Consider the following 21,648-nt stretch of genomic DNA (forward strand, 5'->3'; position numbering starts at 1 on the left):
TCTGTACAAGGTTCAGACAAGGCCGCCAAAAGAGGGTAAGGGAATGGGGTCCAGCAAGAGTTCTAGCTGAGAAGTTATCCAACTCCCGAGGAATCTGCGTTTCAAAGTCTCTTTTTTATTTGGGAACCAAAACCCTCCAGATGGTTCACAAAGGTGCAGTTTGCACTCATTCAAATTGTTTCTCTCATTCTAGCAGTGCCTGTATCATGACAGTGAAATCTGCCCGAGTGTACTCCATCAGTCAAAAGACCTTGAAACACAGTTTAATCGGTTTTTAAGGCCCTCAAAAGATTGCCAGGGATTTTGTTTCTAATGAGAATGCACTCACAGCTTCATAATCCACTTTAATCACTTTATTAGAATCTAGGGCTGTAGGAACTTAATCCTCACAACCTATTAAATTACATAACAAATGTATAGGGACCTTGTGTAACCATTGTTCTCTTTACAAACAACTAATCTTTCACTGACAGTGTTATACACTTGTTTGTGTGAAGTGAGTTTTTCACTGATATCTCTTCTGCATAAAGCACCTTTTATGCTAAGTCCTGCTTCTTTTTACTAATATATGTCAGCATTGATCACTACATTTGCACTGTATGCTTAATTTGGCATTTCTTGGGACTTGATGGTCTTGGAAAAAGCTGTCATAGTATAGAAAGTTGCACAAAACCTAAATAGGGACCCTGAACATACATGGAATCAGATCTAAAGCTCTTTATGTATTTTTATTTAATCTTCAAAGAAAATACATTGGAAAGTACCTGTAAAGAAGTGAGGCAGATAGTTTGGAAATGACTTAATTATAGCATTAGATCCTAAATGTGTTATTTAAACTTCGAGCAAATGAGCAGAAGGAACCGCAAGCTCAGGAAAATAAAATTTAGTTTTACATATTCTAAATAAAATCAATTAAAAATAGTTATTGTTTACTTACAACTCTCCAGCTGCATTATGCATGTTTGCACATCCATTGGAAAGTTTTTGAGGTCCATCGGGCACGAAAGTGTCAGTGTCAATCTGTAAAATAAAAGTGCACACAAAGTAATTACTTAACAAATATTGTTTATTAGATAGTAGAGGACCATATGGACAGTATAGTTATGCAGCTTCATTCTTTTACTGGTTTGAATGTTAGGAAAACAGCACTGCACAAATTAAAGAAGCCATGCCCGGTTGTATGTCGGAACCAAATAGGCGTTAATCACGCCTGCCTTAATAATGAGTCCTGAACAATGAATGCATCTTTACAGCGCATTCCATTACCACGCAAGTCATTACAATGACTTGGCTTGGGGAAAGCACAGGATTTGGAACAGTATAATTTACTATTCCAACTCCAATCTGTGCAACAGTAGAGAACGTATTGTACTTAAAGTCCAACATCAACTCAACAACCCTTTCCCTAAGGCAAGTTGTTGTAACGATTTGCGGGGTAAAGAAATGGTTTGTAAAGACGCATCTGTAGTTCGGACTGCATTGTTAAGGCATAGCGTGGTTCGAGCTACGTTTTAAAGGCTGTTATCTACAATACACTATCAACTTACTGAACCTTATACTAATGGGGACTAATGACGTCAATGTGTATCATTGTGAAGTGCTCCTTCTAGAGCACCTCTGAACAGACATCCCTTTTACTTTGTAATCTTTATAACTGATATTTTAGCTTTTCGTGTTTAACGCAACTTGCATCAGAGTAATATAAGAAACGCGACAAAAGGTAAAACACACTGCCTACTTCAGCTTGAGATGCTCTGGTTGAAACTGGAAGAACTTGAACTGCATATAGAATGTGCGAAAGGAAGTGAACAGAGGGAAATTAAGAGAGAATTTGTCAGTGTCTTTTCCAAAATTGAAACTTTTTGGCATATAATTTATGACAGTCTTTTTAAGCGCTCTTTTTAGGCTTAACTCTTTTACTGCTGTGGTGTTTGTCCACCTTTGCATTGGAGCTTTAAAAAAAAATCTGTATTTGGTTGTTTAAATGCATGTACCTCTTTCGATTTTTGTACACCAATATTTATGGACATTCAGGTCTATGAATTGGTGCAAACCCTTCATCAGTATCTCATTGCAGCATGTAGGTAAATTGAACAAGCACTGGTAATGCATTATATCTGATGTTGACAGCCAGTCTATTAGCTTGGTCCATGATGATTGGCTCATGTACACATACACATGAGCACATACAAGTGATTGTCCTTTATTGTTGTAGCAGTACATTTTTACCAAAACAGTAAAGAAGGGCCACACACGCAGCACATACCAAGGCCAATGTCTTGAAATGTTTTTATAAATGAAAACATTAGTAGGTCACTGCAGTGGTGTGCACAAGAATGGCCATTTTGGAATGGTGGTAAAGTTCATTACCCAATGGCCACTGTTGTATGTGCGCTTGCATGCCTTTACACACACAAGCGCATGTAAGGGTGGCCTTTTGGAAAAAGTAAAAAGTTCTGTTTAAAATATGGCCACTGCAAGCAGTGTGATGCAGTGCACTGCAAGGTGCTACAAGGCCTGGCAACAGAGTCGGAGGAGCTGATGGGCCCTCTTAAAACGTGAATTAATTCACAAGTATATCTATCAAAATGCCCACACTATCCCCAATGTACTGATGACTGAAAGAGACTACTTTGTCCATGGGATACATTATGCTTGGGCACAGAGAAAGGAACCCATGGCTTAAGTGGGCTTACCCACTGGGTAGCTTGTTAACTATAATGTGTGGAAGCCAAATGTTCACCTTGATAAATTTATTTTCAATAACATTGTTTTCCAAAAAAGCTCTTGACAAAATGTTTAAAAATTGTGGGGCATATTACCAAGCAATAGCGATAATTATCACTATTGCTTGGTTAGAGACAAAAATGTATCTCCGAGCTGCGGCGATTTTTATCGCTTAGGAACCTTGCTATTATCAAGGTTTATCTCCTAAGCTATAAAAATCGGCCGAAATGCATGAATATCGCTGAAAAGTCAGCGATATTCATGCATTACTGAGCTAATGCTCTTAGCCTTGTTATACACCTACCATTGGATAACATGGCTAAGAACTGCTCAGGACAGGTTAGCTTTTGGAGATATTCGCGCTTAGCGTGAATATCTCCAAAAGTGGGTAATAGGAGATAGCGATGTTAGCGACTGTTTCCAAACGCTACGATCTTGGCACGCCCACTTTGCATGTCATTAGTGATAAATATCACTGAAATGCAAAGCGGGGCCCAAGATGGTCGCTATCTCCTACTAGCTGTTGCTAACTGGTGTTAGCGACAGCTAGGTAATAGGGAGATAATTTTATCTCCGCTTTCTTGGCTTTAAAAGCCAAAAAAGTGGAGATAAACCCCCTTGATAATATGCCCCTGTCTTCTTTATAAGAATTTCTCAAATTGTCAAACATAAATCCTGAAACATTAATGAACATTCTTTTGTCTTGAATGTCTGAAGTTTGTTAATAGTCATTGCATGAGGTTTTTCCCGGAGAATGTGGACTGTACTTCAACTAAATAATGACTAAACTGTGGCATAACTCTTGTTTTATCATGCACTGTTCATTCTAAGAAGGATATCAAGAAAACATATAACAGAAGATAAAAGAAGAATATAAAATATAGACGTTTTATAATTCTGAATGATGTATGGAATTTATTTGTGCAAGCCAGACCTCCTTTGACCTGACTGGCTGGTAGAACCCACTGAACATAAAAATTATTGTTGCCAGACTTTTAGCAAGTTTCTTTCTGTTGATCATCATCTATGTCCTTATGGGCCTCCAGAGTGTGAACTAATATGTTTTCTGTGATTTCCATGTGTCCACAGGTGATAAAATGGGTACAGTGGATTCAGGAAATTGTGAAAGTGATTGAAAGTGAAATGCTTGTTTAGGGCACCTGTTTTATGCTTACAATTATCAACTGTTCAGCGTGTAAATATATCATAACCATATATATTCTGTATCTACACATCTTAGTTGTTTTGTTATTACTAGGTGCCAGACTCCCCTGACCTTATTGACTGACCAGTAGAACACATCGATCATGATATTTTGGGACAAAGGAACTGTGAGTCTGTGTAAAAGGAGCAACACACTGTTTGAAGGTTTTCATTGCTGGGTGTCTGTATCCCAATAAGGAGCCATATGCTGTTTTGGTTTATTTAAATATTTTTGTGGCCAATTGGTTTTAGAAAGTGATTAATCCTTCGCATTTAACCCCTATGGCCCCTATCCTATTGATTGCTTTGGCCCAATTAGACCTGGCCCAATTGAAAACTTTAAATTTTTTGAAAATGCTTCCCAACTAGACTTTCCTACTTGTCTTTTGATCACTAGCATCTCTTTTCACTTTTAAGTCTTAGCTATGTAGTATCTCTTACTACTAATACCCTTTTTCTGATGGCCTGTTTCTTCCACACACCTCCTCATTATCCTCCCTTACACTCCTTTTCTTGACGTTTGAAATATTTTTCATTTTCATCTTACAGCTTAATCAAGACCTTATTTTCTATGAGAACTGTTTTGCTTTCTGTAATTTGTTATTGCCTTACTCATTTGTTGTTTTTGATCCCATTTCACTGCATAACTCTTAACTTGTAATTAGTTCTACTGAGGTAATTGACCACTGTAATCTTCTTCACTTTTTGGTTCTGGCCCTAAACACTATCACCTACTCATACTACTCATTTGCTTTCAGATTGTTAACTTGACTTAGTTTTCTTGACATTGCTCTCTATTCTCTCTCGTGCTTATTTCTTACCTACATCCTCCTAATACATTTACACTCAATCTTTTTACTTCAACAAAAATAAGGCTCAATTTCCCATGAATATTCATTTGATTTCTGTAATACTTTTGTAATTATGGCCTCAATTGATATATGCTTTTCGCATCACATTTTACTGCATAGCTTCTAACATGTAGTTAGTTCTACGGATGTAATTAATCACTGCCATATTTTTTCACTTTTTAGCCTCGCTTTTACAACGTTTTTCCTACTCATCCTAATCCATTGTCTATTCCTTGTTTTCTCCACTATCATTGTCCATTGTCCTTCCTTCTTTATCTTGAGACGTGTCTCTTTTCTTACTCAAGTGAACTCTTCCTTAGATCCTCGTCCATTTCTTCTCTCTATTTATACTCCATCAAAATCGAGGTCCTTATTTTCAGTGATGATTATTTTGAATCATGCTTGTACTTATTGCTCTGTAGGTGTTACACTTTCACATCACTCTCACACTGGCTGCTTATTAGTAATTAGTTCTGCACGTGATGACATTGCACCATTATGAATTTTTCAAGCACCTACTCCTGTAATTCTCCTCATGCTTGTTTATTTTTCACTGCACAGGGTTAATTTACTTTCTATTTGCAATTCTGATGTTCTACCTATAAAGTGACTGTGGGTGTAGGTATATATGCATTTGGCTATTTAATTGTACCCTTGTAACTTTGTTTTACTGTTGAGCACTCGAATTCCATTTGTCCTTGGTTGCTGTAAATAAAATCATATAAATACACACATAAAAATAAATAAAATACTCTTGCCGGATGCTCAATCAAAACGATAAAAAGCTAAACTTTGTAAAAAATCAGGTGGCAAAAATGTTAGAGCCAAAATGTAGACATTACACACACATCCTATCGCAACATCATAAAACACAATTTACTAATTCATTAGATAGCATACTTAAAAAACCTGGTATACATTACCATATGAGTAAGGCTTTCGGTTCACCTACCAAGTTGCCAAAAACTCTATCAGGAAGCACTTAAACTTAGCTCTAGAAATTAAAAAATGTGTGCCCTCAAAGACAGCCTGCTTTGGATACAGCACTTCGGTTCATATTCCAAACATTGGAGAGTCCTGCCACAATAACCCTGCACAATCCACTCTGTTCAGCTATTCATATTATATTTCCCAATACGGAGAACATGCAAAAATGTATTGCCATCAATGCAGATCAAAATGTGAAGCCCCATCACTGTCCATCCTATTTATTCTTGTTGGAGTTCTATATAGCACTAGCTCGACTTGAAAGTATCAGAGCACTTTACACGAGCACCAGTTGCGTCACAGACAGACACATGTGTTTGTGAGGCATGGGGAGATTAAGTGATTTGCTAAGAATCACAGGATGCTGAGCGTCCCTGCCACGCCTCGAACCCAGGTTCCCTGAGTTCAGTTGGACTGCTTTAGCTATTAAGCCACATCAATGGAAGATGCAGATTTCCTAACCCCTTTGCCTCAAACACTTCATCCAAGATGACATTATTGGTGTTCCTATTCATGTAATTATTGTGTCATCCAATTTAATTCCACCTCTTTTAATTCTTTTTCTTTTATGAGACAATTGCACCTACATTGTAACTGTATACTGGTATGCATCAATTCTTTTATGTATTTAATAATGATGCCAGAGTACTTAAAAAAGAAATGATGAACATAGCCACAGATACATAGCAAATAATCAGTTATCTGTTATCATCTGAACATTTAGAGGAGATAATGGAGTTAATGGGTGGTAGATTTTTGACATGACAGTAAAAACAATTATTTTATTTGTGCATGGTCAAAAGTGTCAGATTTAGGGGCCCATCACGATGTCAGTTGGAATTTCCTCCGACCGCCTCCATGGCGCCACCTGCCAGTCGGTGTTCCTGATCACCTAATTATGATGTGACCTAAGGTCGAAGACTTTACGACCTACATCTTATTCGGACCCTTAGTGTCAAAATGAGGTTGATGAGGGGTTAAAAAATAGAATTCTCTAATATGGGATGCTCTGCGAGTAGAGTCTTGAAGGTCATTTGCATGGAGGGAGAGCTTATTACAGCCAGAAGAGAGTATCTGTCCAGAAGCATCAGGTAATAGAAGACCTTAAATACTTAAAAAGTGAGAACATGGCTTAAGAGGGGCGAATAACTGCACTTTGTATCTCGAGAATGATACAACTGTAGGACTGAGGTGAATGGAAAGGGGCGACCACTCGGTCCCCCCGAACGTATGGTTGGGGGCCCGGATCCCCCCGGGAAGCCATTTTGGGTGGGGGGCGTGTCTCGGCTGGTATGCCCGAAGCAGCGTAGCCGGGGCGCGCCTTTTCCCGCCCAAGAAGGGTTGTCCTAGACACCTACACCATTGGCCACGCCCCGTAGGCGTACCGGAGGAGGGTACACGCCCTCCCGAAGAGGAATAAAAGGAGCAGCAACCCGAAGAAGCATCCTCTTGTTCCTGTGCTTGGAAGCTGCACCCTCTCGTTGCACGTGAGCCCTCGACGGAACAAGGAGCAATTTTTTGAGAACTTGTAATTTTTGTGTTTCTCTTTCAGCGACTCCGAACCTTCGGATCCAGGACCACGTTGAACACCAAGGATCGAACATCCGACAACGATGCCTGGCAAGAAGGCCGGAAAGAAGGCAGGGACTGAACAGATGCTCCGCATGCTGATAAAGGATATGGCGAGCATGAAAAAGCAGATGGCGGCAATGAACAATTCGGGCAGACCGAAGAAAGTCATAGGCCCAGCATTGCCAGGAGTCGTCCCCGCTGGGAGAGGTAAAAGGGCCAGGAATAGGGCGGCAGGGGGGGGGGGTCCCAGTTCCCGAGTCACCCCCGGCAAGCCCGGTTAGTCCAGTTGAGGCCCCGGTACCGAGCCCGGACGCGGGCCAACCGATTCCGGTTGCAGTTACGCCCACCAACGAGGAGGATATGCCTCCGGAATTGGCCGCCCAGTTAGCCACATGGCTTGGCAAAAATACAGGGGGTGCTGCTGCACCTGGAGACACGGCCGAAGAGGCCAAGTTGCTAATGAAGCAGTTGCGGCAATCGCGAGATGCTGCGAAGGCAAATCTCCCTCTTGTCACCCCACAGGTGCCATTGGAAGGACCGACGGCTGGCGGTGGAAAATCAGCGGGATCAGCTATGGAGTCGGGTAAGCAGCCATTGCCAATGGCAAAGGAGGGGTCTTTACCCTCGAGAAGGGAAAAAGTAGTCCAACATATTCCGCTGGCCACGAAAGAAATGATTTGGGCTGATAAGTATGTGAATATGTTTTCTCTCCTGACTGACCATCACGAGATAGAGTATGTTAAGGCTCAGAAGGATTTGTGGCACCCGAGTGTGTGGCGCGCAAAAATGGCGGGGTTCAGGGTTGATGAGACGATCTCAAATTGGGCCAAGGCCTTTGCAATGTTTACTGCAGTCATGGGGGAATGTAAGCCCGAGGTTTTGACCGAATTGGCCTGCTATCAGGCACGTATAATGGATTTCTATGAAACATATGAGGGCGATGAATGGAGGGGTTATGATAGTAAGTTTCGTAAGGCCAAGGAGCACGATTCATCTCTGACGTGGGACTGTCTCGACTCCATCTCTTGGCAAGAGCAGCTCCTGCCGGGCACGACGAAGTCGTCTTCGCTTGGCGGGAATGGGTCGGCGCCCTCCCGCCATCAATTGGCGGCGCCCTTTCGAGCAGCCCCCGCTGGTGACCACCAACCGAGGAATGGTGGGTATGGGGGTAGAAAAGGGGTCTGCTGGAATTTTAACAGAGGCAAGTGCACGAGGCCACAAGGGACATGTAAGTTCAGGCATGAGTGTGCAGGGTGCGGACATTCTTCACACCCTGAGAGTTCGTGTAGAGCCAAGAATGGTGATACCGGGGGTAGAGGAGGTGCCAAACAGGTCTAATATCGACCACGGGGTACCGCTACCTACCCCCGTAGATATCATGGCAATGATCCCCTGGCTAAACGAATACCCTGATCATGTCTCCGCTGGGGTGTTGCGGGACGGCTTCTCGTATGGTTTCCACATCCCGGCGGGGGATTTTCGGGGGGAACCACTGTGTAAAAACCAACTGTCCGTTCAGCAGAACCCGGTGGTGGTAGAATGAAAGATTGCAAAGGAAGTTGCCCGTGGCCGGGTCGCCGGCCCATATAGGCACCCGCCAGTCACTAATTTTATTTGTTCACCGTTGGGAGTAGTCCCCAAGAAGAACCCAGGTGAGTTTAGGTTGATTCATAACTTGTCGGCTCCTAGGGGTCTTTCGGTGAACGATGCAATTGACCCAGGAGTTTGTTCGGTACGGTACGCATCCTTCGATGAGGCCGTTGCCATGTTAAATCGCCTGGGGCCCGGGGCGCTGATGGCGAAGTCAGATATCGAGTCAGCGTTCCGGTTGCTCCCGGTACACCCGCAGAATCAGCGTCTGTTAGGTTTTGTGTTTCAAGGACGCTACTACATGGATAGATGTATGCCAATAGGTTGCTCCATTTCTTGTTCTTATTTTGAGAAATTCAGTTGTTTTCTGCAATGGGCGTTTACCAAAGCTAAGGGCTATACACAGGTTATGCACTACCTAGATGATTTTTTGTTCTTGGGGGCAGCCGGTGACACGGAATGTGCGCAGGCGTTACGGGAATTTTGCATTCTCATGAAGCAGTTCGGCGTGCCATTGGCACCGGGCAAGACGGTGGGACCATCTACTTCACTCGAGTTTCTTGGAATTGAGCACGATTCGGTGGAGGGATGCTTCCGTTTGCCAAGGGACAAAGTAGCGAAATTCAGGGCCTCTCTCGAACTGTGCATTAGCAAAGAGAAGGTTACTCTCCATCAGTTGCAGCAAGCAGTGGGCCAGCTTAACTTTGCCCTTAGAGTGATACCAATGGCCCGCCCCTTTACCCGCTCTATTGCACAAGCCTTGGTTGGTCTCAAGGAAGGGCACCACCGCACAAGACTGTCTGCAGAGGTTCGCCAGGACATGCGCATATGGTTGGCATTCTTGGCGGATTTCAACCGTCGAGTGGTGTGGGGCAAGCCACCAGCGTCCTCGGACGAGCTGGGTTTATGGACCGACTCGGCAGGGAGCGTGGGATTTGGCGCCATCTTCGGTAATCGATGGTCGGCGCAAACATGGCCGACGTGGTGGCACACCAGTGGGCTCACAGGTAACATTGGGTTTCTGGAGTTGTTCCTCATTTTTGTGGCTCTGAAGGCATGGCCGGAAGAGTTTCGTGATCGCTCAGTGGTGTTTTGGTCCGACAACATGACCGTAGTCGAATGCATAATTAATCAGGCAGCACGCTGCAAGTGGATACTGAGATTACTGAAGGAAATTGTACTACTTTGCATGAGACTGAACGTTCAATTTAGGGCGAGGCATGTGCCGGGTGTGCTGAACCATGCGGCTGATGCACTCTCTCGTTCCCACATGCAGGCATTCAGGGGTTATCTACCTTCCGCGGACTTAGTGGCGGCACCATTCCCCAAAGCACTCTGGTTACTCGGTGCCCCGGATTACAGGACCTCGTGGGAGCAAGCCTAGCCCCCAGGACATGGAAGGCATATGATGGAGCGTTTCGTTCCTATTGTGCATTTTTGGGTCCAGCGGGAGGGGACAAATGGGGGCAGGAGGAGTATGTCCTAAAGTTTTTAGTAGCACTACACAGGGCAAGCCGATCAGCGGCAACAGCTAATAGGCACCGGGCCGCCATTGCATTCATGGCGCAGGCGCATGGCATCAGGGACCCCACATCGTCCTTTTTGGTGAGGAAGGCCCTGCGTGGTTGGCAACGCCTGGAGGGTCGTAGAGTAGACGAAAGACGCCCGATTGGGTTAGAGAGGTTGTCCCTGCTGATGTCGGTACTCCCCGCGACATGTTCCTCCCAGTCCGAGGCAGTGCTGTTCCGGGCCGCTTTCGCATTAGCGTTCCATGGGGCTATGCGGGTGAGCGACCTGGTTGCAAAAAATAAGAAGGATGTGGAGGGAGGTTTGTGGCGAGAACACATTTTGATCAAGGGTGATTCAATGGTGGTCACAATAGCCAGGTCCAAGACCGATCAGGGTGCTATGGGAGACAGTATTGTTGTCCAGCGCATGCGAGGGTCCCCCGGGTGCCCGGTGAAGTGCGTTGAGGAATATTTAGCGCAAAGGGCTGAAGCATGGGGGGGAAGCTTGCTGAGACACATTGACGCCACCCCACTGACAAGGTTTCAGTTTTAGCGGGTGCTAACAATGGCTATCGCAGAGGCGGGCTTGGACCCGTGCGATTTCGGGACCCATTCCTTTAGGATAGGGGCTGCTACAGAGGCAACAGCCAGGGGTCAGAGTGTTGAAGAGGTGAAACAATTGGGACGATGGTCCTCGAGCTGTTATAAAAGGTATGTGCGGTTGCACATGTTGTGAAGCCAATGTCATGCACTCACGCTTCTTGTCTTCTGTTTGGTTTACAGTTTCGCGAGCATGTTATGCGGGGCGGACTGAGCAGTCGACCCGACACCTGGGGACCAGCGGTCAGAGATCACCGGCTGTGGAAAGAGTGGTGTGGGTCGTGGGCCACTCATACGTGAGGCGGGCCGGGGACGTATTCAAAGCAGGTGACATGATTCACGCAGCTGGGGAATACGGGTACAGGGTGACCTTCCACGGAAGGTGGCGGGCTCTCTATTGACCAGTTTCAGTGTTTTGTGGAGGGACTACTAGGGCGGACAAGGTCACCGCCGTCTGTAATCATAGTACACCTGGGAGGCAATGATTTGGTGACACTCGGGCAGCGAGTACTACTCGAGCGAGTTCTGTCTACTGTTAGCTGGTTGGCGAGGAGGATCCCGGGGTGCACGATAGCTTTGTCCCACATGATTCCCAGGAAAGTGTGGCGGGGGGGGACTATCGGTGTCAGCACTGAACCATTCAGTAAAGAAAGTCAATAACAAGCTTGGTAGGTTGTTTCGCTCGGCGCAGTTACACTGTATTCCACATGGATGTATTCGGGGGGAGCACATGTATCTCGAAGATGGGGTCCATTTGTCCCGGGAAGGGAATGTCTTACTCATAGGAGACTTCATAGCATGGTTAAAGGGTTTGTAAAAGCATGACCTTTAGTAGGAGTTGTGGGGGGTCCGGATAGCCGGTCAACTATCCGGCCTGTGGCGGTAAGGTCATGATCGGTGAGCAGTAATTTCAAGGTCCCTAGAGGGGGGGCGCCACCCATTATGGATGGGAGCGCCCGGGGGGAGGCGGCCATTGGCCCCTCACACGGGGAGGCGGCACCCACCGAACGTATGGTTGGGGGCCCGGATCCCCCCGGGAAGCCATTTTGGGCGGGGGCGTGTCTCGGCTGGTATGCCCGAAGCGGCGTAGCCGGGCGCGCCTTTTCCCGCCCAAGAAGGGTTGTCCTAGACACCTACACCGTTGGCCACGCCCCGTAGGCATACCGGAGGAGGGTACACGCCCTCCCGAAGAGGAATAAAAGGAGCAGCAACCCGAAGAAGCATCCTCTTGTTCCTGTGCTTGGAAGCTGCACCCTCTCGTTGCACGTGAGCCCTCGACGGAACAAGGAGCAATTTTTTGACCCACCCACCAGCCCCTTATGGCAAATGTTAGTACTGCAGTGAAATTGATCTGCTTTGATAATGTCTTTTCTCTCCTGGTTTAGTGGTTAATAAAAATGTTAATGTTGGTATTGCAATAAAATGATTTGCTTCATAACATTTTCTCCCTTAGTAGAGCGGAGTATAACAGACTAGTTGAAGGTAAATTCGAAATGTGAAGTTGATTTTCTTTCTTAAATAGGTTCATAAAACGTCGTATTTATTTTTTGGCGGGCGGTAAGGTCATGATCGGTGAGCAGTAATTTCAAGGTCCCGAGAGGGGGGGCGCCACCCATTATGGATGGGAGCGCCCGGGGGAAGGCGGCCATTGGCCCCTCACACGGGGAGGCGGCACCCACTAAGTACGGGGTCGCCTAAGGGAAGGCGGTCATAGGCCCCTCCCAGGGGAGGAGGCGGCTAGATGCCCCTCCTACAGGAATTTCCCGGGGCCAGGATATCCGCGACGGCGGATGTGATGAACAATGTGGGGTGGGAGGGGGTCCACGCTACCTTCTAGACACCTCACACAAGTCCTCGGACGACCACTAAGATGGCGTCGAGTTAAATAGGGGGCCCCCGCAAAGACAAGGGAAATTGGAGTTGACACAGAGGTACAATCCTCTGTGGGCCCGCCCCTCACACCGTGAGGGGGGAGTTCTGGTAGTAGGGATCTGACACCGGTTGCGACCTTGCCGTTGGCCCGTAATGCTAGGATGTACAATTTTTAGAAAGTATGCATTTGCAGGATGTTTAGACTCGGCTAGGAAAACCTTTGTATTAGAGATTTGTTAAGGTTAGCCAATGAAAGTGTCTGCATCGTAATGTAATAAATGAAAATTGTACATGATATGAAACTGTTATTTTAATGTTTTAATTTTGTTTCATATTTTAATAAATACGGCCGGGAGGGTAACTCCCTCCCGCCTTCCAAAAGTTCAGAACTGTGTCCGTCTTCCCATCCTTGGGGATTGCGTTGGGAGGGGGTGACAGGCATCCCGGCCATATTGTTGGTTACTTATTCAACGTTGTGCATTACAGGATGTATGGGGAAGGGAGAGTGCATCTCAGTTAAGCATTGCAATGGGGCATAGGTATCAGTAGAACAACAGGTGTAATGGCACAAGGTCCCACGGTTGCAAGGGGCCGAGTGCATTTAATTATGAGGAAAGGGCTTTTTATCTTTATTTGAATTAGGATAATTGTTATAGACTGCTGCTAAGTGCAATAATGGTTGATAAAAGTTGTAGGCCTGAGCCATAAGTGAGGACCCGTAAGGAGGGTGAATGCCTTTAATTACCAGCATAGCCTCAGGCTGAAGAGCTATGAGGGTAAACCAATATGCCATGCACTGGGGGCAAAATGTTATGAATAATAAAAGGGAGAAACAGACAAATATTGGAATGTTAGAGCAGAAGGTCTGTACCTGATGTCCTCATCTATGACTGAGGAGGGAAACTTTTTGAATGAGATGATCTTTTATTCCTTTCTGAACTACAACTTGGAAATATTTAAACACATTTAAAATGAGATATTTTTCCTGTTCTTGGCACATATCAGGAAAAAAGACATTATACCATTCGCCTTCACTAGGGTGGATGGTGCAAAGCCATTCCTCTTATGGTCCCTACTCTGTTGGGCTGGTGGAGGAAACTTTGAGGAAGCATCCAATCGATAGAGCCGATGGAAGCTCCGTAGTCAGAATGTTTAGGAACTGCCTGTCTCTAAATGAGGCTGGGGCACTGAGAGTTTGGCGGAAAGGGTATTCCATTGTTTTTGTGATGAACTAACCTGTCTGTCAAACTCTAAATCAGTCCTTAAGTCTGTTCCTATTTAAGAATTGTGCGTAAGTTCAAGAAAGTAGAAACAATAATGTCTTTATAATACAATTGATGAGGTCATGCAGAAAGAAACAATGATCTACACTCCTGCCAATCTGTTTTTGCTTCTGAAAGTCTTCAAGATGCATACCTTAAAACGCATTTATTAAATTGCTTGAACGTCACCTCCGGCAAACTAACTAGGGGATAAGTAGCCGCCACTTGCTCAAGCTGGTATAACAATCTTGTTAAGCAAAATAAATCAAATTGGCAGGCCCAGAGAACAGAAAGCAAAAGGAGTTTCATAGAATGGGAGATGTCTCCAGGACCATATCTGCAACAGGTCTTGCTAGTAACCATGGAAGACAAAACAGTACCCACCTTTGCTTTGGAGAATTGTTTTAAAGTTGAATAATTGCTGGGGAAAGCTGTCAGATGAAAAAGCAGAGTCGAAGTGATGTTATGAAGAGCCTTACATGTAGAACACGACTCACGTCTTGCTGCATGTTGGTGAAAACTGTTTCTTCAAGTGGCAAATTCACATCCATCAAATTCCAACACAGTAATAGAGTGGCTCATACTGCAACAATGTTTATATTTATATTTCTGATTCAAAGACTGAATCTGAAATGAGATTCAAGTCCCAGGCTATTTGAGGTTTGGATCTTCAGGATGCAAATACACTTCCTTGCGTCATCTATTTGTAGTCAGCATGACCACAGTCAATCAAAAATTCTGTTCTCGGAGTATGGTTGGCAATTTTGAGACACTGATTTGCACAATTTGCTTGAAATTGACCATCTTGCTGTTTGTTGTTCTCTAGATTACCATTTAGGTTGCTAGGCTACACGTTCCTGTTAGGATACAGGTTTAGGAGTATGGCTCGAAATCCCTTGACTCCATAGTGTGTGAGGCTAGATATTGCAGACTTTTCCCCTGAGATTTAGCCAATGTCAGTGTAAGTAGGTGAAGAATACCTGATTACATTTGAAAACTAATATGTTCCAGTGGTCTCTGCTAGTGTTCAGGGAGTTATAAAAACATAACATATTCTGTGGTCCTAAGTTCGCAATCAAGGCACTAAAGTCACTGCTAATGATTGCGACCAGATTTACAATCAGTCGAGTGCCATGTCCATGATATGGGGTGACAAACTAGGCATTCTCACCTACATCTTGTCCTTTCTTTTGATTGAGAAGGCATCAGTATTGCAAAAATTAACATCAACTAAAAGGAACTCTAAAAATATCTTACTCGAGCCTTACTAGCAATTCATCTCATGAGACCCTTGTGTGTTATTTTTTTATTTGACCATGTATAAAACTGCAAACAAGAATGGCAGCTTTCCAGTTTTTCACCATTTTTGGGCGAATTGCAAACACAGTGTCAGATTTTCTTACTGCGCTGCACCAAAGTTCATGGAAGGTAACACAAAGGGACCCATTATGATGGCAGGCGGACTTTGTCCGCCTGCCACCGTAACGGTAAATGGGACTTACCACCAGAGGTGCCTGCCACCTTGTGTATGCCAATGTAGGGGGTACCCTAGGTACCCCTCAAGTTCAGCCCCCTACCCTCCACCCTCTGGGGACCGCAATGGCCCCCCAAAGTGATCACTGCATGCCTTTCCATAGCGGAGTCTCCGCCATGGAAGGGCCTCTAAAAATGACCATCCTAATATGGATGGTGATGCCTGCAAGGCACCGCCACCATATTGAGGGCCTTTTCCACCCGGCGTAAAAGCGGCAGATAGTCTTCCTGTCCTCCACAGTGCCTCTCACCATTCTAATTTGGCGGGGTGAAATGGGAGCATCTGGCGAGTGGATCGCCACTGCATGGCAGGCGGTGGCCACCACCTCCCCGGTGGTGGTGATCCGCCCGATATTCTAATAGGCCCCAAAGCTGTGATAACCTATTAACTTTTAGTCCAAAACGTTTTTGTGTGCTCAAAAGTTGCTCTTAAAGATGAGCAAATATTACTTTGCCCTGCTTTGTGCTACTGTGCACTACGTACATCAAGGGAGCAGTCCATGTATGGAATTTGGGCTTTCTAGTGCTACCACTGAAAGATTTTGATGAAAAGCAAGCTCTGATAGTCAGACCTAGGGTTCTTGTCAAGAAATTATGCCTTCTTCATACAGCTTTCAAGCAATTAATTACGAGAAAAGTAGAAGCTTTACATCCTGTGGAAGCAAGGACCTCCACTTCTGTCTGTCTTGGGCAAGTTTCTATTAAGATTCAAAATTCTAATCTGGTCTTGGCCTTGGCACTCAGAATTTCTGTCATCCTGTCAGGAGTATCCTTGCAGCTTTGACTATTGCCAATCATGCACGTCTGATGCGGAGAATATGGAAGTATTTTGTGCCCAGAAGATTCAGTGGTGTTTCCGTAACAAATGCTTTTTATGGAACAAGGTTGTCAGCCTTGTGCCCAACTCCCAACCAGGTGGACCAGTGTATTGCACTTTGTCTGGAATCTACCCTTTGACCTCTCTGTCTTGGGTGACCTTGCCAGGAGACTGAGTTTGCGCCAGCTTGGCTCTCCAGGTCTACAAGCTTCTTGACCACTGCATGGTGGCGATCCTCAAAGGAGGTTTTAATACTTCAGGCTGGGATAAATATACCAAGATCATCTGTTATTTATCAAAAATCTAATTCAATGGTAAATGTAGATTTTGTTTTTATATACGATACAAAGATAAGTTTATGAAAAAATAATGTGTGCAAGACTCAACGTTAATTGTCTTTTTTTCTCAAGTAGCAGTAATTAATTTTTTGAGGAAATGTGAAATACTCTTTCAGAGAGAAATTAATAGGCTTGTGTTTAGATGATAAAAGGGTGGAAGGACTTAATAACAACAACAGGTAGCCCAAAAAATAAGTGGCTGGAACTTCCCAGACTACTACAGTGATGTAGTGTCAATAGGTTTTTGAAGCTGCTCTGCTCCCAGTCAACCTGTTTGGTTAAGAGCAAGCTAGGGTTTGGCATCAGAACCAGCCAGGGTTGTGTTCTTTAGAGGGTGGTCCCTAATCTAAATACAACAGTCTGATCTCCCAACAATGCAACTGGGTTTTTACAAGTTCCAAAAATACTCTGAGACCAAGGTTTTCTGGGATATTTTACCAAAAAACAACATGAAATCCTAAAAACAAATGAAATGTGACTTTGGCATAATACTGTTTTATGATTCTACTTTGGGGTTGACATCAATCGCTGACTAGTGTGTCCTATAAAAAACTTCCGACCATAGACAGAGTACACCTCAACTTGGGAACAACTGATTCAAAAAGGGATGTCTATTATGTTCCTTGAGAAGGACTGGGGTTAAATCTACTTCTCTTGGTACCCTTGGTTTAGCTGTCGTCTCACAGTTCTCAATTGATGGCCTCTAATAGGCTCAGAGCAAGAAAAACTTAATGAAACTGTTTTATCAGCTGACCACTTGATGTGGACTGGAATTTACTTGATCCCTAGTTAAAGTAAGTAGTTGAGCTTGTCTCCTACTGTTGAACCATGGATTGGTCACTGGAAGGCTGTCTTAATTGTTTGGTAGCCATGGGATCGAGCAGGCATAAAGCAAAGTCAGAGAGGTTTATTTCCTCCGGAGACTGGTAGATGAAGTCCTTTAAAAGAACACCAGGAAGGCTGAACGCATTTGACGGGAACCAGCCTGGAAAGTACTGACACTGTCCAGTTCTCCTGACCTCTTTGAGGATGAAAAACGCAGATTACGTATTATGAAAAGGTGTCATGAAAAGAGAAGACCGGTGTGTTGGTTTTCTGCATTTGTACTGTTTAAAGTTCATACCTACAACTCAGGATTTGTCTCAATTAATTCATGAACTACAGATAGCGCAAAGTGGAAACAGTGAGCAGTGATCGCCTCTGATTCCAAGCTGCACTCTCTGAAGTACACCTAGTAACGAGTTTTTTTCCAGATATAAAAACTTTAGAAATTGCAAACATATAGGAATAGATGCTTGTTTAAAAGTGGCTTCAAGTGTGCACTTGTGGTAATGCACATACACTAGTAATGACTTGTAAAGCATCATTTTAGCCATAGGCGTTTTTATTCATATTTTTAAAATGTATATCTCTAGTTCTCTTCATCCACTTTTGACAATTATTTTAACATTTGTTTATCACCTTTTCACATTTTCACTAAATTCATTTGAGAATGATGTTAATTTTTGTAATGCCAATAACATTGCTTGTTGCTGCTTAACATATTTCTCTAGTGAAAAGCCTGATACTTGTGCTACAGCCATCTGGGGTTTCTCATTGAAACTCTTTTTTGACAACGTCCTAAATCACCTTTACAATTATCAATCCTGGAAAAATTCTGGATCATATATTAAACAGCACTGTACTCTATAGATCCAGAGTCATTCTCTCCCTCCTAATATTAAATTATTGTTTCAAATTTGCAAAGTTGTACTCATTTATTTTTGTTGACATCACAGTTTCATACAGTTTGTGGATCTACTTAGGTCAGTGAGCAACTCAGGGTCACAAGAACCTGAAAAATGATCTATAGTTGTGATAAAATTTGATAAATGTGATAAAAGATCAGTCTTTTGCTCACCCAGGCAGCACTGATACAGGTCGATTTTGCCATGGAACTCTCACACTTAGATTATGCCAACTCAATCTACCTAGGCATGCCACTGTTCTTAATCAAACGACTGCAGATGGTCCAGAAACAAACAGCGAGACTGATCCATCAACAACCCAGATGGCAATCTACCAGACCTCTTCTAAAAATACTCCACTGGCTCCCCATGTCCCATTGCACAGCCTACAAGATGAGTTGCCAAATCTTTAAGTCTCTTTACTGTCGGAGCTCAAAATTTATCAACTCCCTACTATCAAGGTTGCGTTCAGCTCACCTCCAGCTACTAACCACCCCACCCTTCAAGTTAAAACGTCAGGGAGGATGCAGGTTTGCATCCTTGGCCCCTAAATTGTGGAATTATTTTCCACTGGAGATTAGGTCATGTAATAACCTTCTACGTTTCAGGAAAATGCTCAATACATCGCTGTTTGTGCAGGCCAATGAATAACTTCACCCAATGGCCCGACAAACTCTAGAGCTAGCGTCATGAAACCTCCTGGTGTACGTGCGCTGAATGAGTATTTTATAACATAACATAACATAACATAACATTAGCTGGGTGGCAATACTTGTTCCTCTTTATAAATACTATCTTCAGATCTTAACCCAATCTCCTGGAGGAGCAGCATATTAATGCTGATACATAAAAACTGCCCCAAAAATATCCTCTGTTTTTATGTGGCCTCGGGATAGAGATATAGGAAATTTTACTTCCCTCATTGTAGTAAAGTCCCTCGCAAAATCGACGTGATGCTATGAGCACTGTTGAGTTAGGATCTACGTTAGTTTTGCATGTTCAGAACCCCCAATGCCTCCTCTAGGATTCCCAGGTGGTGGGGAGGGAGGTCACGTAACTATACACAGACCTTTTATCAAAGATGTTTTATATCCCCTGGTGATGGAGAAATTTCACATTTTAGTTTCCCCATTGTAGATACCTAGCCACATAGAATAACATTGAAATAATTTATGAACGCATAAATATTGCTAGGATTTGAATGAACATCAGTCAAAGACTTAGAAGAATTAACTGATAAATCCAGCAATATGCCATTGACTAATCTATCTTAAAATGTAGAGAAAAGAAGTTATAAGACTTTCTTATCTGTAAGCTAAAATGCAGCCTTCCCACAGTCTACCCTGATTTTTCAGAGTTAACAGTTTTTGCCAGGCTGCTTTGATGAAGTGATAAGTGGCTCACCAGGAATAGGCTATCTGTTGGAGAGGGTTCTGCTACACAGGAATGCCAGGGCAAGGGGCAAGGGTTGTAAACCATGAGGCTTCAAAGGAGGAAAAAGACAGGCAGGGAATGACAGGCCTTCCTATCCCCATCCCCTCTGTCCCATTCAGATAGCAGACTTGAGGAAGACATCTGCAGATGTTAGTGAGAGGAGAGCTATTAAAATGAGCCTCATGGAGGTTGGTTTAGCTAGTTCTAGCTCCTATGCTGAGATTTCAGCCATTATGAATTTTGGAGGAATAGTGCTTTCTGGGACAAGACTTTGTCACACTTTGAAGGAAGTTGTCATAATTTGGGGTGTTGTCTTGCACCTCATTGGACGGGAGTGCTCTCCCGCTTGACCCCGGAGAACACTGAATAAATATGTGAGAGGTGCAGAACCTCTCAGATCTGCTACTTTAAACTAAGAGAAGAAGAATTGTCATGCTCAAAACCTGATTTGCACCACCAGCCCTTGCATTTTGACTGATTACGCCTGCTGCACTATCTGTTTATTTTTTATAAACTTTGAGCCCACAAGTAGAACTTCAGAAAACACCTTCTAATTTTTGAGAAAAAGCTCCAGAACTTTTTCTAAGTGAGAATGTAAAATTCGACTAGGGCCTCCTGTTTAGTGTATCTGGCCAGGGCTTCGTCATAGTCAGACTGAAACTTTGACTTTGACCCGATCAAGCGCAACCAGATGTCATTGTGGGGTCATTTTAAAGATAAAAATATTTCCAATTTTAATCTATTGGTGTGGAATTTGTGTGTGTGTTGTGTCTTAATTTTTAACTGAATTGGTGTTTTCAAATGCTTTACGTACCCCTCTCCTAAGTTAAGCCTGCCTGCTTGCACCCAAGCTACCAAGGGTTGAGCATGGGAATAATTAATTGAGACCGCTCCTTTGAGACCGACTCCTTCCCCGATGACTGGAAACACTCCGAGATCAACCCTCTTCTGAAAAAACCCTCTGCGGACCCCACCGACCTCAAGAACTTTAGAGAATTCTCTTTACTCCCATATCCGGTGAAAGTCATGGAAAAAGCAGTCAACAATCAACCTACCTCCTTCATAGAAGAAAACAACATCCTCGACCCATCCCAATCAGGTTCAGGAAAAATCACAGAACCAAGACCGCCCTTCTCGCTGTGACAGACGACATCCACTCCCTTCTCAACAGAGGAGAGACTGTGGCCCTCATTCTACTGGACATCTCTGCTGCCTTCAACACAGTCTCATACCGCACTCTAGCCAGCAGTCTCCACAACACAGGAATTTGGAACAAGTCCCTTAACTGGATCCGCTCATTCCTCTCCGACAGAACGCAGAGGGTCAGACTCCCTCTTTTCCTCTCTGAACCCACACTGACCACCTGTGGAGTCCCCCTAGGATCCCATATCAGCTCCACCCTGTTCAACATCTACATGGCCCCACTCGCATCCATCATCAGATCACACTGACTCAACGTTGTATTGTACGCAGATCACACCCAACTCATCTTCCTCCTATTTAATGAACCCAACATCCCCAAACAAAACTTCCAAGAAGGAATGAAAACATTTGCCAAGTGGCTGAAGAACAGCTGCCTACAACTCAAATTGGACAAAAGTACTCATCATGGGCCCGTACCCCCAAG

General features: G+C 44.0%; 1 protein-coding gene across 1 annotated transcript in view; it reads right to left on the reverse strand.

The window, feature by feature from the left end:
• The window catches only part of GLRA3 (glycine receptor alpha 3), a 670,994-nt gene that overhangs the window by 174,489 nt on the left and 474,857 nt on the right, over positions 1-21,648 (reverse strand). Inside the window, exon 5 of the mRNA XM_086963322.1 lies at positions 938-1,020. Coding sequence (XP_086819448.1) covers positions 938-1,020 — 83 coding nt within the window. The remainder of the gene's footprint in view (positions 1-937; positions 1,021-21,648) is intronic.

The sequence above is a fragment of the Lissotriton vulgaris genome, chromosome 3_1 (genome assembly GCF_964263255.1).
Source record: "Lissotriton vulgaris chromosome 3_1, aLisVul1.2, whole genome shotgun sequence".
Lineage (NCBI taxonomy): Eukaryota > Metazoa > Chordata > Amphibia > Caudata > Salamandridae > Lissotriton > Lissotriton vulgaris.